The sequence below is a fragment of the Vulpes vulpes genome, unplaced genomic scaffold (assembly GCF_048418805.1).
Source record: "Vulpes vulpes isolate BD-2025 unplaced genomic scaffold, VulVul3 Bu000000626, whole genome shotgun sequence".
Classification (NCBI taxonomy): domain Eukaryota; kingdom Metazoa; phylum Chordata; class Mammalia; order Carnivora; family Canidae; genus Vulpes; species Vulpes vulpes.
Window position 1 is genome coordinate 51,028 of NW_027325669.1, and position 25,760 is coordinate 76,787.

Here is a 25,760-nt window from a genome sequence, read left to right on the forward strand (position 1 = left end):
AAATGCCTTTATAATGTATTTTACTGTGTATATATAGTACAAATTATTTTATTTTTAAATAATTTTATTTTAAAACTCAAGATAACATAGTGCTCATTTCAGCAGAACATACACTAAAACTGAAGATAACACAGAAATTGGTGCCAAGGAGTTCATATCTAGAATGTGACATGTATTTAATTATGATACTGTCTAATAAGAACTTTCATTTTACAGAAATGCATTCAATTATTTCCATCTATAGGAGGTTAATTTTAATAGTGCTGTAATTTCAATCTAGAGTCAAGTAATTAATTTTTTCAATTATAGATTCTCAGACTCAACTTTCCCTGTTACATAAGTCAACACAATTGCAAGTCAGGAAGTAATCACTCAAGCCGAAAGCATCCCTCACATTTTCTAGGGTTGTGAATTAGGTTTCAAATTTTATTTATCCAATTGGATTTTTATTTTATTGCGAGTAATAGTGTTATAATGAAACATACAGATTAAAAAACCTCATATTTCATATTTAAAGTATGTATTAACTAACACTGTACAAATGTGAAATTCAAATCCACCTAATATATTCTATGAGTTTTATCATTACCATCAAATAATATTTTCTATTCAAGTTAGCTATCCTAATAAAATATTCAATAATCCCATCATTTTAACATCTCGTTACCTTAATATCACTTCCATTTAAACACATTCTATTTATGCGGCTGCCGTTGGGTCGGCTGGAATCAATCCAATAGATGAATTCTTCTCTGTAATCAAAGTCTATAGCAATAACATTGTTTAATCCCTAAAAATAAAAAAAATGATATGTTTGAATAATAGTTAACGGAAATTATTTCAAAACATTTTAATTCATAAGAATCACTATCTCCTTTTGAACCTAAATAGTTATAGTTATTAAAATGCAGAGTATTTGTGACCGATTCTTTCTAAGAGCATTTTATGTGTATATTTTCTCTATACCATACATGTAAAATGTATAATTTATTTGAAAATATTTTCCACGTAGATCATAATTTTTTCGGAATGCTTAGAAAGATTTAAGTAAATAGCTAGTACTGTGAAAAAAAAAATCCAAAAACAAAAAACACCTGCTTTTAGGGAGATAAAGTGAAACACTTTCACTTTAGGTAAATGTTTAAAAATATGAATTCAACGCCATTATTATCTGTTCTGTAGAGTAACCAGAAAACAGCATACATCTAAATTGGAAGGCAGAAGTTCCCTGATGATTGAGGACAAGCCCTGGATAGCTATCTGATGAAGTCTGATGAAGAAGAAGGATTAGAATCTACTTTGTCTAAAATCTTTTGTCTCAACATCAGTTTGCTGCTTTATTTTGTTTCTTCTTGCTTCCAAGGGCCTTCCAGCCAACACAGTGCCATATTAGAATTTAAAAGTTAAAACCTTCGGTGAGGATTTGACCAAAGAGGAACCAAGTGACCAACATCTTTTTATTCCACATGGAAATATGAGGAAATTGTTAATCAGACTCACGGTTACGCATTTTTTAGAAGGTAACAAAACAACACGAATTCAACTGGTTACCACATTTCTTTGGTTTTAGTTGTGTCTTTTGATGGATTTGATTTAAGAATTGTACATCGGGATCTGGGAATCTTTTATATGTACTGAATTGTTCAAATGACTTCTTGAGGGGTTAATTTAATTCTGACCTTTAGTTAGGGCTTAGAGATTTACTACCCTAATGGACTAACAAAACTTGGATCAGGATTTCAATTGTGTCCACTCATTTTGAGGCTTGGATAGTTTATTAGTATATACATTTTATGTATTAAAAATATTTGACACTATAGACACTTGGCAAAGCCCAAAGAGATCTATTCCATATCTTTATATCTGTTGTAATATTCCTTTATATATATATATATATATATATATATATATATATATATATATACTTACATACAATCTAAAATTGTATTTAAGCCTGAAACTGTTTTAGGGCTCATTTATGAGTAGCTATAGTCCTATAGGTAAGGATTCACACCTTCAGGGAGATGGGCTGTCTTATTTGGTTAGAGGAGGAGGGAAAGGAAGGATGATAATTACCACATCTGGGTTCAGTTTCCAGATCTATTCCCCAAATTTAAAATTAGATAATGACCCTGCATTAGATTTACGTAGTCTTTTATAAGACTCAGGCTGACGCTAAATCATTACTGTTCATATTTTATTTCTTTCCAGTGATCTTGAAGACTAAAGATAGCCTAGTTATATAAGCAATTCAAAGAAAGTTCTGGCAAATACTGATTTTTTTCTTCTCTCAGCAGAGCTAAATTCTTGTGGTGATGACATTAAAATCATAGGTTCAACTATTACACTTTTATTTGGCTTAACATGAGCAACCTCTTTCCTCAGCCCCAGATTATAAAATTAACCTGATAGCCTGACCCCTTGGAACTGCTGGCTATTGGTCATAAATTAGAGACAAGAGTAAACAGGACTGTGTGTAAATTTCTTACTACACCCAAATGAATAAACACAAGAATACTTCTTACTGACATTATTAATTAAAAATAAAGACTGTAAATGCTTAAAGAATTCAGTCACAGATTCAAAAGATTTGTTGAATATTCATTCACATGCTAAGAACTGGAGTACAACTAAAAGTATTTCAGCATACAAATCTAGGAAGTTGTCTATGCAAAATCAATCAAAGTTTTAAAATAGAAACTGAGTATAGTCCAACTTCTGTAGTGACTTTAATAAATTCACTCCAATAGTACTTTGTAATATCCTTTCTGTATAAATGCTTTTAATACCAGAGGAATAAGGTAAATGTGTTAGGTAGGGTTCTGTGATGGCCTGAAATTCATATGGATGAATTAAAGCATTAGAGAGAAAAAGGTGGAGAGAATCTTGTCATTAACTTTAGGAAAGATTTACCCAGTTATGGCAGGATTATCCCATTTCTTTCTTTACAATAAGCGAATTAGAGAATGAAGATCCAATTCCAAATTTAGCAATTCAACTATAATAAATTAAAGCTATAAATGCAGAGGAATTGAAGCTCTGAATTCTGATATATCTATCTAACCAAACTGGTCATTTTTCTACAACTTTACCCTTAATCCCCACAGAAAACTTTTCAATTCTCTCTTTGCAGAATCATATGCAAGGAACATTAAAACAGCCAAGGGCATGGTCAAAATAATGTCTAAACACTAGAGCTATCCCAGTGGCTTCAGAGCTGAAAATTGGTTTCATCAAAATCCTATTTGCTTCTTTCATTTCTATAGCTGAAGATTTGCACCCTTTGGTTCAAGATGATTAATTTAGGAAATTGTGTTTTGTTTCTCTACACAATTGTACTGGAATAAAAGGCACTGCTAGGATTGAATTAGATAACACTGGAAAGCTATTTGATTAATATACTTAAATTAATAAAATTAATACTTGATTAATGCACTTCATTTCCAAAATTCGTGTTATTAAAGTATGTTTTCTTTATGCATGTGGTGTATAAATTATAGCGGGCCTAGCTACAGCTATATTTTAAAAAACACATGGCAAAAAATAATCTACCAGTTGCTGTATTTTTTCATTGTAATGCTTCATGAGATTGTACAGACTACAACAAAGAGAATAAAATTCAAGATATTATGGTAAATTGTTTTTCCTAATCACCTACACACCAAAAAGTCCTCACAAATTTGAGGCAAGGATGTCTTTTCACTTATTTTGACTGGGAGAAAATATAGGGAGATAATTACTTCCGTTTTCTACTTCATTCTGCACATGTAGACAGAAATCTCTGGGGGAAAAAAATGTTTCTACTGCCTAAAACTCCTTGAAAATTTCTATAATGCTATAATGAAATGTAGTTAAAAATATCTTCCCTGACAGAAATCATATATTCCAAACAGACCACAGGCAAAACTGGATGTAATGCTTGTGTCTAGTTTTTTGGGTGTCTATTTCCTTACTTAGTGGTCACATTAATAAATGCTTTCCAAAGACACAGATGTTCAGAGTCCTCGTGAGCTTCCTCTTTTTTCTCACTCGTTCTTCATTTTCATAAACACTACACTAAGAAAACTATCTGAAAGTCATCCCCACTTAGGTACTAGTGATTGCCAATAGTTGAAAATGATACCACCAGGAAAAAAGTGCTATCTGAAAGCATGCATTAAAGTGCTTTCGATATATGAAATAGACTTAAATGATGCATACAGGAAAAAAATCATTTTGCTCCATTAAGAACAATCTCTGATAACATATTAGCCATGAACACAACAAAGGGGGTACCACCAGAAATATCGAGTCACAGGGTTGGAAAATAAAGCAGAGATGTCATTGAAGCTCTGTTATGGTCTTTATGAAGTCAATAAATATTGTTGCTGTTTTAGTTATTAGTCCAACTGAGCTTATAGACAGACTATCCAAAAGAGTGAAATTTCTCCCTTTCTGATAGCAGAGTCTAAAAGTAAGAAATGCTAAACAAGTAAACAAAAACAACTAAGAAAAGAGAAACAACTAAGCGTGTCCCTTTTCCAGATACCATACAAGGAAATCAGTGGTGGGCACATTCAACCTTGAAGGTAATGAGAGGCTTAGAGGGAGATGGAGATGTCCTCCAAAAGAAAAAGACATTTTTCAGTATTTTGTAACTTTCTTATAAGCTTAAAATTAGACTGCACGGAAAATAAGAATTAAGTTAAAAAATGTAAGAAACCATTTGGGCAGCAAACATTTTTCACATTTACATATGCTAAACTTTTTTCCCTAGAGTTCTTTCTCTTGTATTTACTACTCATTACTATTCTTATAATATTTATCTCTAAAAAAGGTAGTGGTCTAATTCTTACATTTTACACAGATTTCTGTTTAGTTTTTTATAAACAACACGGAAAGATTTTATATTTTTTCCCAGTCTCTGCAGGGTTCACAATTAGAGGCCTCTCTCTAACATGATAACAGTGAATGCTGGCGGCACACCCTCATTTCAAGAGCAAGAGTCTAAACCTCACAGACATTCATGAACAAGTTTATATGTGGCAAGGTCATGGGAAGTCTAGGGACTGCAGTGAGTTGGAGAGCATTGGCCTCTATGTCAGAGTGTCAACTGCTACACACTTTGGGCTGTGGACATTGAAGGATGTACATCCAGCACTGCTATCGCTTCCTATTTATTTTCATGAGTAGCCTGAAATCTGGATTTTCTTCTTTTTCCTCTCTTTTTTGATTATTTATTTTATTTGAGAGAGAGTGTGAGAGAGAGAGAGACCACGAGTACAGACGGAGAGGGAGAAGCAGACTCCTCGCTGAGCAGGGAGCCTGATGTGGGACTCAATCTCAGGTCCCTGAGATCCTGACTTGCACTGAAGGCAGATGCTTAACTGACTGAGCCACCCAGGTGCCCTTGAAATCTGGATTCTCATGTGAGCTTTTCATTTTCAATCTGTGACTTAGAAGAAAACTGGAAAATCCAACTGTTAGGAGGAGAGTCATTATCACAATTGGTAATGCATATTTGCATTTAAAATAAAACTAAATTCTTAAGAAAAATGAATGAATTTGACGATAGCAATGAAGGAATCCATCAGTGGGTGGCAAAAATTGTTTTAGTCAGGTAAGTATTCTTTATGCTGCTAAAAAATAACCATATGAATGGCCGGCCTTCTTTTTCTATGCCAAATGCTGACATAAATATATTACAAGAACAAGAAATGTCCTTATTTTTGGCACACCTGTTCTAGACAGTACTTTCACGTATTTATGTCACTATTATATAGTTTGGGGCAAAAAGATATTTGTAGCAGAACAGATACCAACTGAGCCTTCCCAAAGAAGCTATTGCTCCTGACAACTAAAAACATGATATGACTAAATGCATGTGATTTCTGTAGCCCGTAGCAATCACGGTAGTTTTAATGATTTGATTTTATGCTCTTTTCACTACAGACTGGGAGAAATAAAACATGGAGGTGAGCATTTCAGAGTTTTCTATCCTGCCATAAAATGGAAATCATACCTTTTCATCTCAAATAACATGTACAAATAAACTCTGACAATAGAACTCAAACATCAAAACAGATCAACTCAGAGTCTCTTGAAGTGGACAAGTTGAGGGATGTAGAGGGTAAGAATGAAAATATGTGCCTCACAACCAATGAACCATTGCTGGATTACCATTACATTTTTGCTCCCTTGCTGATTCCAAATCTTAAAGGCTAGAGATCACCAATCCTGTTTTATTTCCTAGTTCTATAAATAGAAACTTAAAAGTCTTGAAAAATATTAATTTTTAAATCCCAAGGGGGAAAAAGCAGCTTGGGTAATACATAAAAATACTTTAGAAGACAATTTTATGCTTTCTCTAAATATTTATCTAAATAGTTTTTCCCTTCCATTAATTAGACCTTGCAAATTTTATTTTGTTTTTTTACTTTCTTAGATAGAGTGTGATGTGATATGCTGGGAACATCATCCGGGCGATTCAAACAAAATAAAATTTATGATACTCTTATGTACATACATGCATATATGTCCATAAGTAAGTGCTTCATAAATTCTGTGATATTTCTATAGTTCTAATGCATATCTAGAGTACTGATATTAAATATGAAATCATCATGATAATGTCATACCTGTTTTAAAAGTGTGTAGTTGGAGCCATCAGTGCTAATTTTCCTTATTTCATGGTGATCAGCAAGAATTAGAAAAGGTTCTTCATCTAAATACCAAGAAAAAAAAATAATTAGAATTATATATGTATGGTTTTCAACTTTGCTTAATTTCAACTTTAGTTTCTGCAGCAATATAAATTTAAATGCCGTGTACTCTGATAGATTAATGGTGAAAAATTCACGCTGAGCATCTCAATGATAACAAAATGAAAAGGCCACAGATACCCAGGCAGTATGAGAAATCTAGATAATTCTAAATACATTCCTCTCTTTCCCTCAGTTTTCATAAACAGCAGATCATGTAATTGATTTGGAATTGGTGGAAAATACCTACTTTCATAATCTGATTTTTGTAAACGAATTTCAGGAAAGAATAAACTACATTTATCTTAAAGACCTACAGTACAGCTAAGCTAAACAGTCATATAATCAGAAAACTCTTTCTTGATAATCAAATAACCAGCTTCTGCTGTCAGTTGGAACTCCAGGCTCTATAATTTTTGTTTAATTTCATCTTTTCCCATAACATTGCTCTTTAAATCCTTTATTGGTCATTAATGGTCTTTATTTCTTACCTATAGTTTGTCTATTATGTTATGGTATCTCATTTGTTCTGGAATCTAGGAAAGATAATATTAAGAATCTGACCTTGCTCCAAATACGTGAAGATCTTCTAAATCTTTAGATCAGTTTTCTCTTCATATTTTTTTTGGAAACAAAATGGATTTTTATTTTTCTTAAAGATTTACTTATTTATTTTAAAGAGAAAGAGAGAGAGAAGGAGAAAAAAAAATCTCTGCTGAGTGTGGAGCCTAACAGAGGCTTGATCTAATGACCCTAAGATTATCACCTGAGTCAAAACCAAAGAGTTGGATGCTTAACTTACTGTCACCCAGGCATCCCCCAAATTGAACTTGAAAATAGAAAATGGAAAGTTCTGTATAGCACATTTATTTGAATATGTATCTGAATAATTTAAATTCAAGTTGACCACATTCTTGTTTGTTATAATTCTGGATCCATTCAATTCAAGTTCTGTTCAACTCTTTTTTTTTTTTTTTTAAGAGCTTTGTTTCTTTGTTCTTTTTTTTTTTAAGATTTTATTTATTTATTCATGAGAGAGAGAGAGAGAGAAGCAGAGACACAGGCAGAGGGAGAAGCAGGCTCCACACAGGGAGCCCGACGTGGAACTCAATCCCAAGACTCCAGGATCACACCCTGGGCCAAAGGCAGGTGCTAAACCGCTGAGCCACCCAGGGATCCCCAAGAGCTTTGTTTCTAAGATGAAGTCATATATTTAGTTTCCTGGTAAGCAAATTTAATGTCAGTAGAAATTAAAAAAAAAATTAAAAACGTAGTCACTTTATGTAATTTAATGTGGATTTTATTGTAAATCATTTATTGTTATGGAGTTATTGTCCTGTTTATGTTAAAAAATATTACTTTTCTCTTATCTTTTAGTTTCACAGTAAATATATAATACATAGGGTATACATTATATTTTAGCATGCTTTATGTCAGGGATTAGAAATGTATACTACACAGTCTGGACATCTCCTTCCATTAGCAAGACCACACCCCTAATCAATCATTCAATCTTCCTGTTGATGCTAAATCGAGATTCAAACCCTACTAAAAAGAGTCAGCTCAGAAGTTGAGGTGCCTTGTGATCTCTTGTCTTTATATTTACAAATATAAAATTAAATATTTAGGCAGTCATGTTCTTTACTACTTAAATGTAATACCTGAAATTATAAAACTCTTAGAAGAAAACATTGAGAAAAGTCTCTATTAAGGTCTTGGTAACAAATTTTTTAGATACAACACAAAAGACACAAACAATAAAAGCAAAAATAAGCAGAACTATATCAAACTAAAAAGCTTCTGCACAGCAAAAGAAACAATCAACGTAATCAGAAGGCAACCTATGGAATGGGAGAAAATATTTGTAAATTATATATCTGATAAGATGTTAATATTATGGTTATTATTGAAAATATATATAGAACTTATACAAATCCACAAAAAGCCCCCAAAATATTTTATTTAAAAATGGGCAGGGGAGGGCCACCTAGGCAGCTCAGTCAGTTGAGCATTTGACTCTTGATTTTGGCTCAGGTCATGATCTCAAGGTTGTGAGATTGACCCCTATGTTAGGCTCTGTGCTGAGCATGGAACCTGCTTAAGATTCTCTCTTTCTCTCTCTACCCTTCCTTGCTCTCTATCAATTTAGTTAATTAATTAATTAATTAATTAAAGAGGGCATCAGAACTGAATAGACATTTTTCCAAAAACATACAAATGGCCAACAAATACATGAAAAGATACTCAACATCAGTAATCATCAGAGAGACACAATTAAAACCACAATGAGATATCACATTTCACCTATTAAAATAACTATCATCAAAAAAACCTGAGATAAAAAGTGTTGGAAAGGACGTGAGAAAGGGGGACCTTTGTTCATCATTGGTGGGAATGTAAATCAACTACAAAAAATAGTACAGAGGTTTCTAAAAACGTTAGAAATAGAACTAACATATGAACCAAGAATTTCACCTCTGGGTACTTATCCAAAGGAAATGAAAACAAGATATCAAAGATCTAACTGCACTCTCATGTTTATGACAGCATTATTTACAACAACTAAGATATGGAAACAATCTAAGTGTCCATCAATGGACAAATAAAGACAATGTGACATGCATACACATATGTGTAAATATATGTTTATATATAATCTGTATTCAAACACACACATTGATTTATACATTTGTAATTATGCATATGTATATTATATAGTATCCAATGTATGTATATTGTATTATACATTATCTGTATTACATACATATGTAATATTATATTATACCCACACACATAATTGAATATTATTCAGTGATGAGAAATAATAAAATCCTACCATTTACAACATAGATGTCCTTGAGGACATTATATGAAGTGAAATAAGTCAAAGAAAAATAAATACTATGTAATGTCACTTATACATAGAACCTCAAAATAACCAAACTCCTAGAAACAGTGAAATAGTGATTACCAAGTATGAAGCACGAGAGAAATGGGGAGATGTTGTTTTAAAAGTACAAACTTCCAGTTAGAAGATAATTAAGTTCTGAGGATCTAAGTCACAGCTTGGTGATTATGGATAACAACACGACATACTTGAAAGTTGCTAAGAGAGTAGAGCTTAAATGTTATTGCCACACACACATAAAATGGTAATTAGGTGAAGTGATGGAAGTGTTTCTAACACTATGGTGGCAATCATATTGCCATATATAAGGGTATCAAATCAATACATTATATACTCTAAAGTTACACAGTTATAATTTTTTAAATAGTTACACAGGTATATGTCAACTATATCTCAATAAAGTTGGAAAAAATCTATTCTCTCTCTTGCAAAAGATTTATGCTTCAGAGACATTTTGGTTTTGTATTAAAGTTATTATTAGTTTCCAATTATTACTGTTTTGAAAAACAACAGCATGGATACCTGGTATAATAAGACCAAAACTGCAATCATTAGTACTCATCTCCTTTATACCATTATTAGTGAAAAGTTTAAAGTAACAAAAACATTTATTGATTTGGAGATTTTATCTCTTCTTATGTCACTGAATGCATGATATAGTAAGTAGGTTGGTAAATCTAAAAAAAAAAAAAAAAACAAAACAGGCTCCAAATAACACATAAATTAATTCAGTGATGACTATTCCAAGAGTAAGTAAAAATAAAATTTAAAAAATTGAAATGGCTATCTTTTTTCTTCAATAATGTTTGAAGTTTTAACTGGTTGAAAACTAATTTTAAGAATTCCTGTCACTGGCATTTATTTTATGTAGGTAAATAAGATATCTAATGTTTTAAATGCTGTCATGTATATATGGCATACATATACATAATAAACTGGCCATGCTATTTGATTCATTATACTCAAAAACAAAGGGGGAAGAGACTTATATGTAGCATTTTTTCTCACTTAAAAACAATAATTACTTATTATATATTGCTTTGTATTATTTTGATACGTGTATTTTCCCCTAATGAATTACAATATTTTTAAAAATTTGGTCTATGTTCTATCGAATTTTCTAATTTACAAATCAAACACACTACTTGGAACAAATAGAGATTTAATAATATTTGCTGAATCACTGGAAGAATTCAAATAGTCCTACATAGTTGATTTATTGCTATTGTTGTACTCATCATTGTCATTATCATTATTGACCTCTTCTCCTTGGCATACATATATGAGTGTGTATGGTGTAGAGAAGGAAAAACTATTATAATACAATTACAATAGCCTTTTTACCACTCTTGGCTAAATCTACTCCTAAGAACCTGTGATGCAGCAGGAGAAATTGCTAGAAATAGTTCTTTTCACTTCTGAGCACTCTCAAAATCTAGGAAGCACTTAATAATTCACAAGACCATAATGCAATTTTATTACAAATAGAACAGTTTGTGGACAGCATGCAAAATTAGAGTGACAGGTTCCTATATCAAGGTAAGTAGGGAAGAATTTTGATTTCTCAGAAACATCAGCAGGTATGAACTCAGTAAGAATGGTTATAAAATTCAGAATCCATAGGTGTAACTGAAGTTGGATTAGTGGACAAGTGCAATTCGATACCTGAGAGTGATTTGCAGCCATTGGGGTTATCAGGTTGTATTTCATAGCCATCTGTACAGAGGCACTTGTAGGTCCCATATGTATTAATGCATTGCTGGCTACACGGAAATCCCAAGGAGCATTCATCAATGTCTACACATGTTTTACCATCATCCTTCAGTTGGAATCCAGGCCAGCATTTGCACTGAAGAATGAAAAACAAGCATAATCATCAATTCATATCATTGTCACTGTCTTTTCCTATTGAATATCCCTTTAGCTTGATTCAAGAAAGAAAATAGTGTAAGAGTGGATAATGGCAAGTCTTTCCGTCTCCAATGGTTTTAATAAGAATTATGTATATTAAATAAAGCTAAAGCTAAAAAAAAACTTTCCTAAATATCTTCATTTGATCATCTGAGGTTGGCAAGATCATAAAAGTTAATTGACGTCCTCAAAGCCATGTGGCTATACCATGACAGCAACAACAACATGAGGCAATTTATTTTTTTCTTTTTCTGTTACATTACATTGTATTTTTAGAGGACTTTAACAATCATAAGAATTCATATTTGGAGCTTTGAATACTAACTGATTACATGTGGAATTTCATCAGAGCTTTACAGAAATCTATGATGCAGGTCTTATTGTTTTTAGTTAACTGATAAGAAACCTAGAGGCACAAAGGAAATGGTGCCTGGATAAAGCCAGTTGGAGAAACCAGACTGTCTGTAACCCTTAGTAAGGCCCAATTAATATTTAAGGACTGGGTCTGGTTCTATAACTATGTTGATGCTGTCTGGAGAAATAATAGTAACAATTTCCCCACTATAATCAGTTTGTATCATCAAATCTTTTCTTCAACATCTCTATCATGTAGTGTATGAACCTCTGATGATGGCGTGCAGTATTCACTAATTGGCATGTAAATTCTGAATACAATATGTCACTCCATATATGTCTTTGCAGTCCTGAAAACAATGGCATCCTGTGATCCTGTGATCTGCAACAGTCTTTCAAGTCTATACTCCTGCCAACTAGCATATGAGAACTGTAATTACATAAAATGAACCTATAATTGGCCCAATGATTACAATGCTATTAACCTTTACAAATATTATTTAGCACTCTTGGAATAAAGGAATGTGTGAATATTGAGTAAGACAGTGAATTAAAATAAGCCCTAAATGGTTAACAGTAACTAGTATTCAAGAGTTATTCAGAGCAAACATTTAATAACCTCATTTATTTGAGGGTAAACATGATGGCAGAGCTTTGTATCTATGGGGAGAAATATTATAGAGATATATGTGCATATTTTTAAATAACAAACAACTGAATTTTTTTAAGGACCAAAAAACCCCCATATTTATTAGTTGGGAGAGAAGCAGCATCATCTTCACCTGAAAGTACTCTAATGAGAATTAAATACCATTTACTAAGTTATTTTACCAGGAATGGATCCCTTTAAGCTCTTAGCACTTTCATCATTAACAATTTACACCAATAATTAGCTAATAATCCTCAGTAATTATGTGTTGTTTTGTTTTCTAGGACCCACTAGCACACCAGCATTTCAAAGCAAAAGCCACAGCTTTATTTCCCACACTCTCCTTATCAAACTCTTACTTCCTTTGAGAACACTCATCCTGCTACCTGATTTGGGAAGTCAGGACAATTGGTGCTTTGCGATGGCAAAAAAAGTGAGACGCTTACTGTTACATAAGTGTACGTTTAAAAATGGTTCAAAAAATGGTTCAATTGGTAAATGTTATGTCATATATATTTTATTACAATTTGTAAAAGCAATATTTTTTTTAAAGAAAGTGAGAAAATGACAGTATTCAAAAAGTTATCACTGTAAAGACTGGAAAATGACCATGTGGTCATGTGGTTGGGAAACCAGAAATCCATAGTCTGACATAGGACAGTGGTGAATTCAAGGGGCTCATTAGGACAAGTGAAAGGATTTTTAATAGAATGTACTGGGTTCCTCTTAAAGAGTATTAGAAAAGGAAATAAACAGTGTCCCAGTTTTAATGGGATTTCTGAAAATGATTTTGAATGGCTAATGTCAGGTTTATCGAACTATTATAGCAAAGAGACGGCTTAGATGAAAACACATTTATGGAAAATCAATTTGTAAGGTAGAATTGGTAAAAGCTACCAAATGTAATATACACATTTCTATAAACAAATGAAATTAGTATGTCTAAGGTTATCAGTAACTTTTTAAGAAATTGTTTCTTGAAAGAGAATTTTTTTTTTAGATTTATTTATTTGAAGAGGGGGAGAGAGACATAGCACAGCACACACAAGCAGGGGGAGGGAGAAGCAGGCTCACCATCAAGCAGGAAGAGCCTGACACAGGGCTTGATCCTAGGATGCTGGGATCATGATCTGAGCTGAAGGCAGACACTCAACCAAATGAGCCACCCAGGCACCTCTAATCTTGTTTTAACAGAAACATATTTGCTCCCAGATTACCCAAAGGTATCAATGGGAAATTCCACTAGCCTAATTTTCATAAATTGAATGAAAGAAACTAATAATCATTTGCATCTTCAAAGATTCATCTATATTTAATAGAAAATAAGTTTTAAAAACTCTCACCTTCATTTACAAAGAAAAACATTTTTTATGAAAGTGAGATTTATATATATTCAATATCATCTTAATTTTTCTCATCTTTGAGAACTACTTCAAATTTTCCTGGTTTGTATTAATTTTTATATAGTGTCAAACAGCTATCAGAATTACAGCTATCCATACTTTTCCTATTACATTCAAATAAGTTTCTTTGCAGCTTTTAAAGTGATATTTGACAAATGTTATTTTATTTCTAATATATACATTAAAACTTATTTCTCTCCCAGAAGTACATTTGTTTTTATATGGTAAATTATCCTTCCCATCAAAATAAGATCCTTGCTTTAGTAAATGTTATTGCTCCCTTTTGAATAGTTAGATACATTGTATTTGTTTTACAACAAACGTGCAAATTGTTCACAGCCCATAAGGTCTAAATTTTGCTTTTGTAAGCAATTTTAATTTTATTGCAGAATTTGGAGGAGGATTTCATGTCATGTTCTGCAGATATTGTAATGAGAAATAGGTTACTGGATGGTTTTCCCCATTCAATAGAAGAGAAAAACTCATAAACTTTATTTTCCAAAAATATAGAAGCTTTTTATTGTAGATAAGTCTTTTTATTAAATTTCCTATCAATAAATTATCATTAATATAAATATAAGTGTGTGTGTGTATAATCTCAACACAGTATGTAAAATATTTGCTTTGAAACTTTATTTAAATCTCTCATTTATGATTCTAGTCTCAGCTGCTTGAATTTTTATATCTCTTTTGTTTCCCCAATAGATGCTTTATTTTATTAATTAGTTTTGACATGTGTACATATTCAAGAACCCTATTGAATTCTTTCAGGTATCATATACATAGACTTATGAATGATTAAATATGTTGTCTATTTTAACTAGAATTCTCCTTCATTCTATGACTCCTTTTGAAAAGTCAAGGTGAAAACACTAATTTTTAAAAATTATCAATAAGTATTTCTATATGAGAGATCTTATAAAGTAATTAAAATAGATTTAACATGGCACTCAGGATGATGCCTATTTCTACTATAGCAGTTTTTTAAACATGGCATTTCTGAGCACTAAGTACTTATATGCCGGCATTTTATTTTATTTTTTCATTTTTATTTTTAAGGCTTTATTTATTTATTTTAGAGAGAGAGAGAGACAGAGAGAGAGAGAGAGAGAGAGAATGAATGGGATAGGAGCAGAAGGAGAGGGAGAGAGAAAATAGAATCATTGAGCAGACTCCCCGCTGAGCAGAGTCTCACGGTGGGGGGGTGTTCCATCCTAGGACCCTGAGGTCATGACTTGAATTCTTAACTGACTGAGCCACCCAGGCACCCCATATGCAGGCATTTAAAAAATATTAAGCCTCGTTTTGAATGTTATGTCAAAAAGTGACCATCTGATATTCTATAATTTTTAGATTTCTCCAAGATTGTTATTCTAGATTTAAACACATTCAGGATAAACACAAGGAGAACTACTTTGAAATTTAAGTTTTTATATAGATAGATACTGATTCTATGATATAGAGATTCTGTAGATACATAGAAATACAGAATGTATATATTATATAGACAGAACTAAAGAACTATTTATAAACTATGAGTTGAAATTTTAACTAATTATCTGTAACAATTCCATGACACATGCTCTGATTTTTCAGGAAACACATGTCTATTGATTGTGCAGAAGTCACTGGTGATATTTTTTCTGCTTCATTGGGTTTCAAAATATTTACTGCCAAAATTAGTTATTTGATACATATTCATCTCATTAAGACTTATTTTGGCTCATTTATCTTGTTTCATTTTACCTACAACACAATGCTTGTGTTTTAAGCCTGTAAATTTAACCAACTCTTCTTAATATAGTATTTGCACTATGTCTTAAACAAATATACCTTTTTTAATATTTAAGTTTTTAATCTCTGTTTTTGCACGGGGTGGAATGATTATTGTAGTTCTCTGGTTACATCTACATGCAATAAAATCCTATCAATGTAGCTAAATTAATCAAAATACTAGAAATCCAAAGATTACAAATGGCAAAGTGGTTATTTGGCTAAATTTACCATTAGATAGAAATGGCTTGTCATAGAATGTCAATGTTGGCAGGGAAAAAGGTACCACATCTCTGCAATACACATGTATTTTCTCTAGCATGCTTTAAAGAAAGTTACTTAGCTACAATTTAACCCCTTTAGTAGTGAGAAATGAGGCAGCTCATTCCAATGTAAAGATAGTACTGTAGAGTACTTTTCCTCATATTGAACAGTCTGCTTCCCAACTCATAATCCCAACCTTTGAAACAACTCAGACTAGGTCTGCTCCCTAATCCGGGGCTTCATATGTTTGAACACAGCTAATAAGCCATCTTTGCTCCAGGAAAAACTCCTTCTGAAGGTACATGTCTGGCACATGGAATCCTAATGCTTTGGGATGTACAAATGTATATACACTACAATTTGTCCAAATTCCTCTTAAAATACCATGTTCATTAATGCACATAGTAACCCAGATGTGTTCTGACCAGTGCAGAACTCAGTATAATAAAAATCTAACCTCTGTAATGATCTTAACTGGCATAAGACCGTCTCTGTGTTTTGTAGGAGCATGCCCTATTGCTGATTCATACAGAGCTATCGCTCTGTTAAAAACACTGACTTTCAAATGAATCGCTCTTCCTGAGATTTTCCCACACTTACATCATCAATTTTAGCCTAATGCACAGCTTTAATTTTAATATCATGCTCATTTGCATCCTCTATTCAACATGAATCAAACAGAAATGTTTTCAAAAGCTATTTCTGTCAATCAATTTTGTCAGTGAATCACGCTCTTCAGGAAAACGGTGCTAACAAAACCAATTAGGATATTAGGGGTGATTTATTTTTAGTGTACCTGCACTCGGTCCTAATAATTCATGCGTTCTATTTTTTTTCTTCCTGTGTACATGAAAAGTACTGTATTATCCAGTGTTGCAGTAAATAAATGATTAGCCCATTTCACTTCAAAGATGGGAGGAAGAACGAGGGAAGAAATGGGAACTCAACAGTTGCATACATATTTATGTGCTGTTAACATGGCAGGATCTCTCTAAACACTGGGTTTTTCTTGCCTTTTTTTTTCTCTTTATGTTCAACATATATTGAAAATCACTTTGGCATTTTTGTCTTTCTGAGTACATTTTTACGATTTTTATGCCACATGATTATAATGAGTGGCTTATATAGATACTCCTCATTTAAATACTTTTACCAGAAAATACTATGATGCATTTTAAGTTCTACAGCTCTTTGGATTGAATAGTATTCATTATCTCAAATTCCAATGTATCATGTGATTTTCTATTTTTGATGAGACCCTACCTTGTAACTGACTGGAAGGTCCTGACAATCTTGAGAACATCCACTGACTTTCTTACTCAAACATTCATTTATATGGCAGTTTCTCTCATCTGAGCCATCGCCACAGTCATCCTTATTGTCACAAAGACTTCCACTGGGAATGCACCTGCCATTTTTGCACATAAAAAATGAACTGTTGCATGACTGTTCTGGAAAAAGAAAATAAAACAAATGGAACATAAAGGGCATGCCATTGCTTTATACTACAATTGCTGAAAACATTCACACGTATGATAACTTATCTGTCAAAAATTATAGTAAAATTTATATACATATAAAATCCTCTATATGTAGTGTAGTATTTTATACACAAAACATTAAAAAAAAAAAACAAGGGCCAACTGTACTTTCATGTTCAACACTTACTGAAAATCTTTCTTTGCCATGAACATTAGCAATCAAAATAAGCACCTATAGTCAAATTAATGAAGTCTTTCTGTCTTCACCTATATTGTGAAGAATTGATTCAAAAGTATAATGAGAGTTTGACATTTCCCTTCAAGCCACAGGTCTCTGAGAAATTATATGTCACTAAAAATTAAGAATCTAGAATAGGTAGATATTCCTAGATTCTTTTTCTTCTTGGAAATATAACATTGACACTTTTAAGTCAGGGCATAAAAAGGACATTTGTGGTGAATAATAGTTGTTCCAAATATAGCTATGGAAAAGAGTTTAGGTTTTGGAGCTACTCATAACCTGATGACTTGAACATTGTTCATTATCATACATGATAAAAGAAAGCCTATTAGCATGTAAAGTACATGAGAAAAAGTAATTGGGTTTATTTTAAATATATGATTATGTATTTGGTCTTTGGAATAGTGAAATGAAAAATAGTCCAAGTTTGGCTATGTATATATTTCTGTCAAATGATATGCAGTTTACTTTATTTTGGCTAAGCATCATTAATACAGACCTTCTCTTGGTAAATCTCAACTTACTTTGTTTGAGCTTTCAAATAGGTCCAAATAAGGAAACTGTTTTCGCATAAAATCACATATTAAGAAAAAATGATTTTTTGAAAGGGGTCAGGGTAATGGATCCGTTTGGTGTGTTGCCTCAAATCTTCATATTTTAGCACAGATTTAAATTTCTAAAACTAGCTTGACAACATAGTTGATTGCTAAGCTCCTCCATGGTATCACTTGAAACATCCCATGCTTAATTATTTGCATTTATTTTCATTGAATATCATACTAGACTGAACTGAAAATCAGAGTCACAGTTTTGCCATTGAAAAGCAAATTTTGGAATAAGCACAATATTATATATCTTCTGTACCTGCACTTTTGCACTTTGGGTTTAAAGGTGCTTCATCAGAATGGTCAGGGCAGTCAAAGTCCCCATCACACTGCCATTGAGTATTTAAGAGACATCGTCCATCAGCACAACTAAATTCTTCTGCAGTACACTCTCGGTATCCTAGAGACAAAGAAAGTAACATTCTAATTATATGACAAATATTAAATCTGCATTCCCTAACGTACACCATACCTAGTTAACCATGGGACCTATCTATGTCTTCTATAGGAAGTGTTTCTTATTCCTTTTTGGGACAGTGGTCATACTTGCAAGAGATATTTGTGGTTAAGAAGTGGGGTTAAGGTCCAGGAAAGAAAATAAAAAACAAGGCAATCTTATTGTTTCTAGGTGAGGAAACAAAAATGCAATACTCAACAATACTGTCTCTATTCACCTATAGTCTATGTCCTAAAGATTTTCCTTTGAATGGAAAACAAGAATAAAGCTATTAATGTTTTTTCAAGACTAAGCTTGATTAGGTATAGTACCAGAACATATGGATGAAGTGATTCCGAGTTACAACGATAATTCTCAGAAGCCATAATGCCATGTTTATGTTTGGGAAGCAGCATTTGGAAGTTTAAAGACATTGTTAAAAAAAATTTTTAAAGTCAATTTATAAAGCAATAAGCACACAACTATTGTAATTATCCTATATATTGATACTTAGAGGCACTAAAAAGCTTTATTCAAATCAGAGTATCAGCCCGTCAATTTTTAATGTTCATATCTATGCCTATTTATAAGTAAAACTCATTTGATTTTGACTATTATGAGTTTTAGATTGAATTTTTCCTAAGTTTCTTAACAATGAAAACTGTCATTGCTATTAGAAACTTTCTGGTAAACCTGGTATATATTTTACTTTTGAAGATAGGAAATAAGGGATCCCTGGGTGGCGCAATGGTTTGGCGCCTGCCTTTGGCCCAGGGCGCGATCCTGGAGACCCGGGATCGAATCCCACATCGGGCTCCCGGTACATGGAGCCTGCTTCTCCCGCTGCCTGTGTCTCTGCCTCTCTCTCTCTCTGTCTGTGACTATCATAAATAAAATAATAATAATAATAATAATAATGAAGATAGGAAATAAGATCTGTATGTTTGTTAACAAATAAAATTCCAATAGAAAAATATTTCAACAATGATAATACAATCGAAAGGTTTGTCGTACTGAATGGCAAACTGCAGAGTTTAGAAACAATTTTAGTTTCCCTGCGCTTTCTTCCACCCTTGCCCTCTTCACTAGTTCATTCTCCTTGGTCAATATATACATTACATTCAAGTCTCTCCCAGCCCAGTGACAATAAAAATCCATCAGGGAAGCCTGGGTGGCTCAGTCAGTTAAGCAACTGATGCTTGATTTAGGCTCAGGTCATGATCTCGGGGTCCTGGGATCAAGTCCTCAGTAGAGCTCCGTGCTCAGTGGGGAGTCTGAGGATTCTTTCACTCTTCCCTTCCCTCTGCTCACTCACACTCTCTCTCTTTCTCTCTCAAATAAATAAAAATAAAAATATTAAAAAAAAATAATCCATCCACATAACTCTTATGTACACATTATCCTCTTACCTACCACTCTACCCAGCATTCCCTTACTTATCTCCAGTTCAGCCTCCATTCATTCAACCCATTTCTACAATATCTACCTTCTTAAAATCCTCTTGAAGCCAGCAAATACAAAGGGACAAGTGTCAAATTCAAGGGTGCATCACACTCTTATATATTTCACTTTCCTGCAGCATTTGATATTGTTGAGAATACTACCTTGTAAATAATTTCCTGGTTTAATATTTACAATCTATTCCCCATGACGTTGTCTTATTTTGGCTGTTTCCTTGTATCCTTCTTTCTGTATGAAGTCCTCTCCTCTTCCATCCTAAAATATTGCAGGCGAAGCCCTAACTTCAATCTTTAGCCTATTGTTTTCCTCTTTTCCTTTCTGCAGTGTTGGCTGTTTTCAATTTTTGTCATATTTTGAATATCAGCTTTATGCCGATGGCCAGCAAACTAATTATATTTGCAGAAATCATACTGGTGACCTCTGGAACTAAATTTTCAAACACTCACTCTATAGCTTCATGTTATTGTCTGATTAACACTTCATATTCAAAACATCCAAAATTAATTATTATTATTATTATTTTTTACATTTCTCTTCTCCTACACCAGGAAAACTTGGCCCTTAACCACCTATTTTCCAAAGCCCATTAATGATGGTAACACCATCCACCAAGTCATCCAAGCTAGAAATTCTCCTTTATCCTCCATATAGGACTGTAAATGAATCCTGACCCATACTGTTCTTTCCATTCCACCATTTCTGTCCTGGTTTATCATCACATCATTAATCACCAGAACTATTGCAATTATCTTCTAGCTAGCTTACTTTCCACCTAACGGCTCCCCTGTCCCAAGGCAATATTTCATCCACTCTGCTGAAAAAGATGATTCTGAAACATATTTTTACTGTGGCATTCCCATTTCAAATGTGCGCTGTCAACTGAGAGCCAAAATAATTAAACACAAATTCTTTAACATTATATTTCAGACTTCTTCGGATCCAGTTTCAACTTTCTAATTTCAATTTACCTCACAAAAGACTATTATTCTTCAACTATGTCAATATGTAGCCATTTGGAAATATAAATAGAACTTTCTATGTATCCAGAACTATTCTAAGGACTTGACAAATAGTAACTAATTTAATTCTCTCAACAGCCGTAAGAGTTAAACAATGTTGTCTTTTATTTTTTTACAGATGAGGAATTGAGGTGCAGAAATGTGAAATAACTTCAAAGGTCATACAGATACTAGGTGTCCAAGCCAGGATCTAGACCCAGGCCATCTGGCTCCAAGTCCGTGATTTTAACCACTGTGTTATTTTATCTACCATCTACACATGACTCTCTAACATTCTCTCTGCTACTATTCTTTAGTGCTTCAAAAAAAATTTTAATAATTTTTTTAAAGACTTTATTTGTTTATTCATGAGAGACACAGAGAGAGAGAGGCAGAGACACAGGCAGAGGGAGAAGCAGGCTCCCTGCAAGGTGCCTGATGTGGGACTCATCCCAAATTCCGGGATTACACCCTGGGCCGAAGGTAGGTGCTCAACTGCTGAGCCACCCAGGCGTCCCATAGTGCTTCAAAACTTATTCTCTCAGCTCTGATCCCATGTATTGTGATTCTTAGTCACATCTGACAACGTGTGCTATTATTCTAGCATGTATTTCTGATTTTCCTGTTTGTCTGCAATTTCTTCTAGGATATGTCTCATTCATTTCCATATCAACTGCGTAAGTATCTAGCAGAGGGAAGATACTCAATCAGACATAACTCTACTTCAAATTTACATCTCAAGGTATGATGCACCTTTTAAAATATCACATCGAATCCATGACTTAATTGTGAAAAGATCGTAAAAACTGGGATTCGCTGATTTCAAAGAGATTGCTCTCAAAGACCAAGACTATAGACACAACACAAGGAGAACAAAGGAGGGCACTAAATCTACTGTCTTTCGTGATTATATGTGGATTTTATGGCTTTTCATCTTATATTTATTCATGTACACATGTAAGTTTTTGTTTTTTACAAAAATACTAGGTTTGTGTAAAATTTCAATTTCACGTAAGAACTTTTCATGATTTTCACTACAAAAGCTACATTTGTATCTATATATACATTATATATGTGATGGTCAGATAAATATATATGCGATGACAAGATAAATGTCACAATAATATTAAATTTTAAGAAATAAGCACACATGTAAGAAGATAAGGTGAAAGAAGAATGTTAATTATACAGTTTCTCTGATAATTGTGAATTCTATTTTTTCTTCATTCAAATACTTGATTTGGCTATAAGACTGAATTAGCTAGCCATATATTGTTTTTCAACCAAAAGACATTTTATAACTATTTCCCCCATGTGCTTCCTAATAAGAACATATTATATGTAGACATGATCTCCAAATCAATGTATAATTATGCATTAGAGTTTAAAGAGGTTATTGAGGTACTACTATGGGTAACTGAGCTTACATGCCCTTTGTGACACTAAGAAATGTGTTGTTTTTGTCATTTATTTATTTCCTGAGTCATCCTAAAAGACTATTATTTAGCCAGAGAATCTCTTCCATGAAAAGTTTGGATATGCTTACCACACTGCTGTGACTCATCTGAGCCATCTCCACAGTCATCATCATGGTCACAAACAAATTGCTTGGGGATGCACACTTTATTATGACACATGAAAGCATTTTCATCACATGTATTATTGGGAGCTAAGAAAGATATCACAAAGAATGAAGTTAGATGAGTCCCTATTTTACTTTTCCCCATGTGAGGAGTTTGGGGAATGTATGTTATTATACTCAATAATTCATAGTTATTTAGAAAAAGAAAAGTTTGCTCAATATTCTATTCATAATATATATCAACTACATATAAATTCCTAATATATATTAACATATACCAAATATATTAATGTAATTCAAAGTTTCAGTATTAATATATTCAACAATTCCAGAGTGACCCTAAAATTTCAGGACATTTAGCAATCTGTAAGTTTGCTGAGGGATGAATTCAAACATTCACATGTGATTAAAAAAAAAAAAGACACTCAACTGTAATAATGCGGCTGGATTTTTTTCTCTCCTCATTCCTTTACTAATATTAGTAAAGTGATAAAAAAAATTGAAACCTTGCTTCCTTGTGAAAAATGGAACTGAAAAGACTACCAAGCACTATTGCTTATGATGAAGTGAAAAGAAAGCATCAAAAGAGCTAAGAAAGTTATTGTCTCTAAGATGAAAATAAAACTTCTCGGTTAAATTAAGATCTATGGTGTGATAAGCCCAAGCATTAAGCACCACATCAAATTAGGGATATCTATCCACAAAATGGAATATCGATTCTTTCGGAATCCTGAGCCATGACAATAGTGCTGTAGCAAAGGTCCAAACCAAGGGGGAGAACGGTTGACCAAAAAGTCCAATAACTTTCAGCAAAAGTTCAAAAGCTGGTAACTTGTGCAGAGTGAATTAATGTTAATATGCACAGAACAATATGCATAGAAGCACAGTGGTTTGAAGAGATCATTTTCAATTACCTTGTCTTGTTTAATGGATAGATGCTATGGTAGGACTCAAGGTTTGGGGTATTTTGAATGTAAAAAAAATCTTCTATATAATGGATGTTAACTAAACTTATTGTGCTAATCAGTGCACAATATTGCATATACCAAATCATTATGTTGTACACCTAAAACTAATACAATGCTATATGCCAATTATATCTCAGTTTTAAATAAAAAAGGACTCTGAAACATGGCATTACAAGATACTAGAAAGGGGAAGGCTTTGCAAAGGGTCACTCTGCTACTTATGATTTGTATCCTGAGGAAGGTATTTACCTTCTTGCTGCATCTGTTTCTTTATCTGTTTAATGGGGATAATAAAACCTATCTGATAAACTTCTTGCAGGAACTAGATAAGGTATATGAAGCAGATCAGCTCATTTCAGGAACTCAATAAATTCCAGGATGCTACTTAAATTCCTATCTGTGTAACAATTATTTTTGGCAGATCCTCAAAAACATTTCACTGAGATACTTTGAGAACTCAATAATGCAAATAAAAGCACCTACCAAAATAATTGACATATAATGGGCACTTGAAAAAAATTACATGACTTCTAACCTCCTTCCATGTCTTAATAGGCACTTCCCTCTACATAGAACACCTCTCTTTTTTCTCTTTGTTCTTTATGACTCAATAACGTTATTTTTCTTGAAATCCTTCAGTGACATTTCTAGTGTTTTTTGTATATTATTTCTTTGTGATGACCTCGTATCATTTCTATATTTCATCTGTCACTGAAGGCATAATTATTCTTTTACAAGCCCTATTGGCTCCCTACCCCCAGACTTCCCTGTCTTGAAAAAAGGAAATCTCTGCTTTCAAGTCCATAATGACTAAAATAGAGACAAGACTAAGTAAAACAAAAAGGATTCCTTGGGTTTAATCAAGTGTAATTTATTTTCAACAAACTTATCTTCAAAAATGATGTGGAAGCCACGTAGGAGCCGCATTAAAAACTGCCCATTATAAGAAAAGTAAAACACAGTTACTAATAACTCCTCTAACTTTGAACTGTATGACAGCTTATATAACTCCAGTGAATTATGCCAATTCTAATACGTGAATTCTTTTTTTTTTTTTTTGAAACATAAGCAACAGAGGCTTATTTAGCATTAACGCTTTCAGGTCACTTGAGTACAATTTGTTGTATTTTAGCATAATTTACTTAATAGCACCCATGTGTTCCAAAAGTGCTAATATGCCTCCCAGAGTGTTAACTTGCTACAATAGCAACAGTATACTGGGACCATCTGGTCCCTGAATTGAGGCATAATCCTTTATTATGTAGCCCTCAGTAGCCCCATTGACCTTTACAGACACACAAATCAGTTTCAAGATCAAAGTGAATCATTCTACTATAGCATGAGTTCTGTGCTCATAGGCCTGCCTCAAAGTTTGTTCTTCCTTCTCCACTTAACTACGCCTTCCACCTCCACACACGCACACCCGCATACACACACACCTATGGTATGGCTTCAAATATAGTTGTAAAGACCTCAAGACGGGTCCTTGGTGAGATAATTAGCAGAATTCACTTTAATGAGCAGAATTCACAGCACTATTTCTGACAAATTGCTCATCTCAATAGATCCCCATGTGACCTTGGGACCTGCATTCAAATACTCGGCTCCTTCATTCTCTTGATCAAGCAAAGGAATTTATCTAAATTTTTACTGTTGAGCAATTCCGTGAAAATTTCCTGAGGTGACCAAGAGTCAGAGACTTAATAAATTGTCTGACCTCCTAAGGTGTTCCCCCAATCCCCTGGCTTCATTCAGCTATAGCCATACTATTTTTACCTGACCTAAGGGTTAATACCCTCTCCGTAGGACTAATAGGTGTTTACTGACCTTCTGATCAGTAGTTATTTGGGATCACATCAGCCATTTATAGAGTGTCCGTAATAGGCAATCTAAAAGCCTTTGTGGGGGTAGGGTTGGGGTTCTAGAAAAAAAATAACAAATCTCCCACAGTCACACACACACATCAGGAAGCTACATAACCTCAGA

At 33.2% G+C, this 25,760-nt stretch overlaps 1 protein-coding gene across 1 annotated transcript in view; it reads right to left on the minus strand.

The window, feature by feature from the left end:
* Window positions 1-25,760, minus strand: part of LOC112912724 (low-density lipoprotein receptor-related protein 1B-like) — a 1,003,376-nt gene that overhangs the window by 47,693 nt on the left and 929,923 nt on the right. Inside the window, exons 51-56 of the mRNA XM_072745081.1 lie at window positions 22,771-22,893; window positions 18,589-18,729; window positions 17,266-17,453; window positions 11,314-11,497; window positions 6,618-6,703; window positions 668-790 (exon numbers count right to left, since the gene is read on the minus strand). Coding sequence (XP_072601182.1) covers window positions 668-790; window positions 6,618-6,703; window positions 11,314-11,497; window positions 17,266-17,453; window positions 18,589-18,729; window positions 22,771-22,893 — 845 coding nt within the window. The remainder of the gene's footprint in view (window positions 1-667; window positions 791-6,617; window positions 6,704-11,313; window positions 11,498-17,265; window positions 17,454-18,588; window positions 18,730-22,770; window positions 22,894-25,760) is intronic.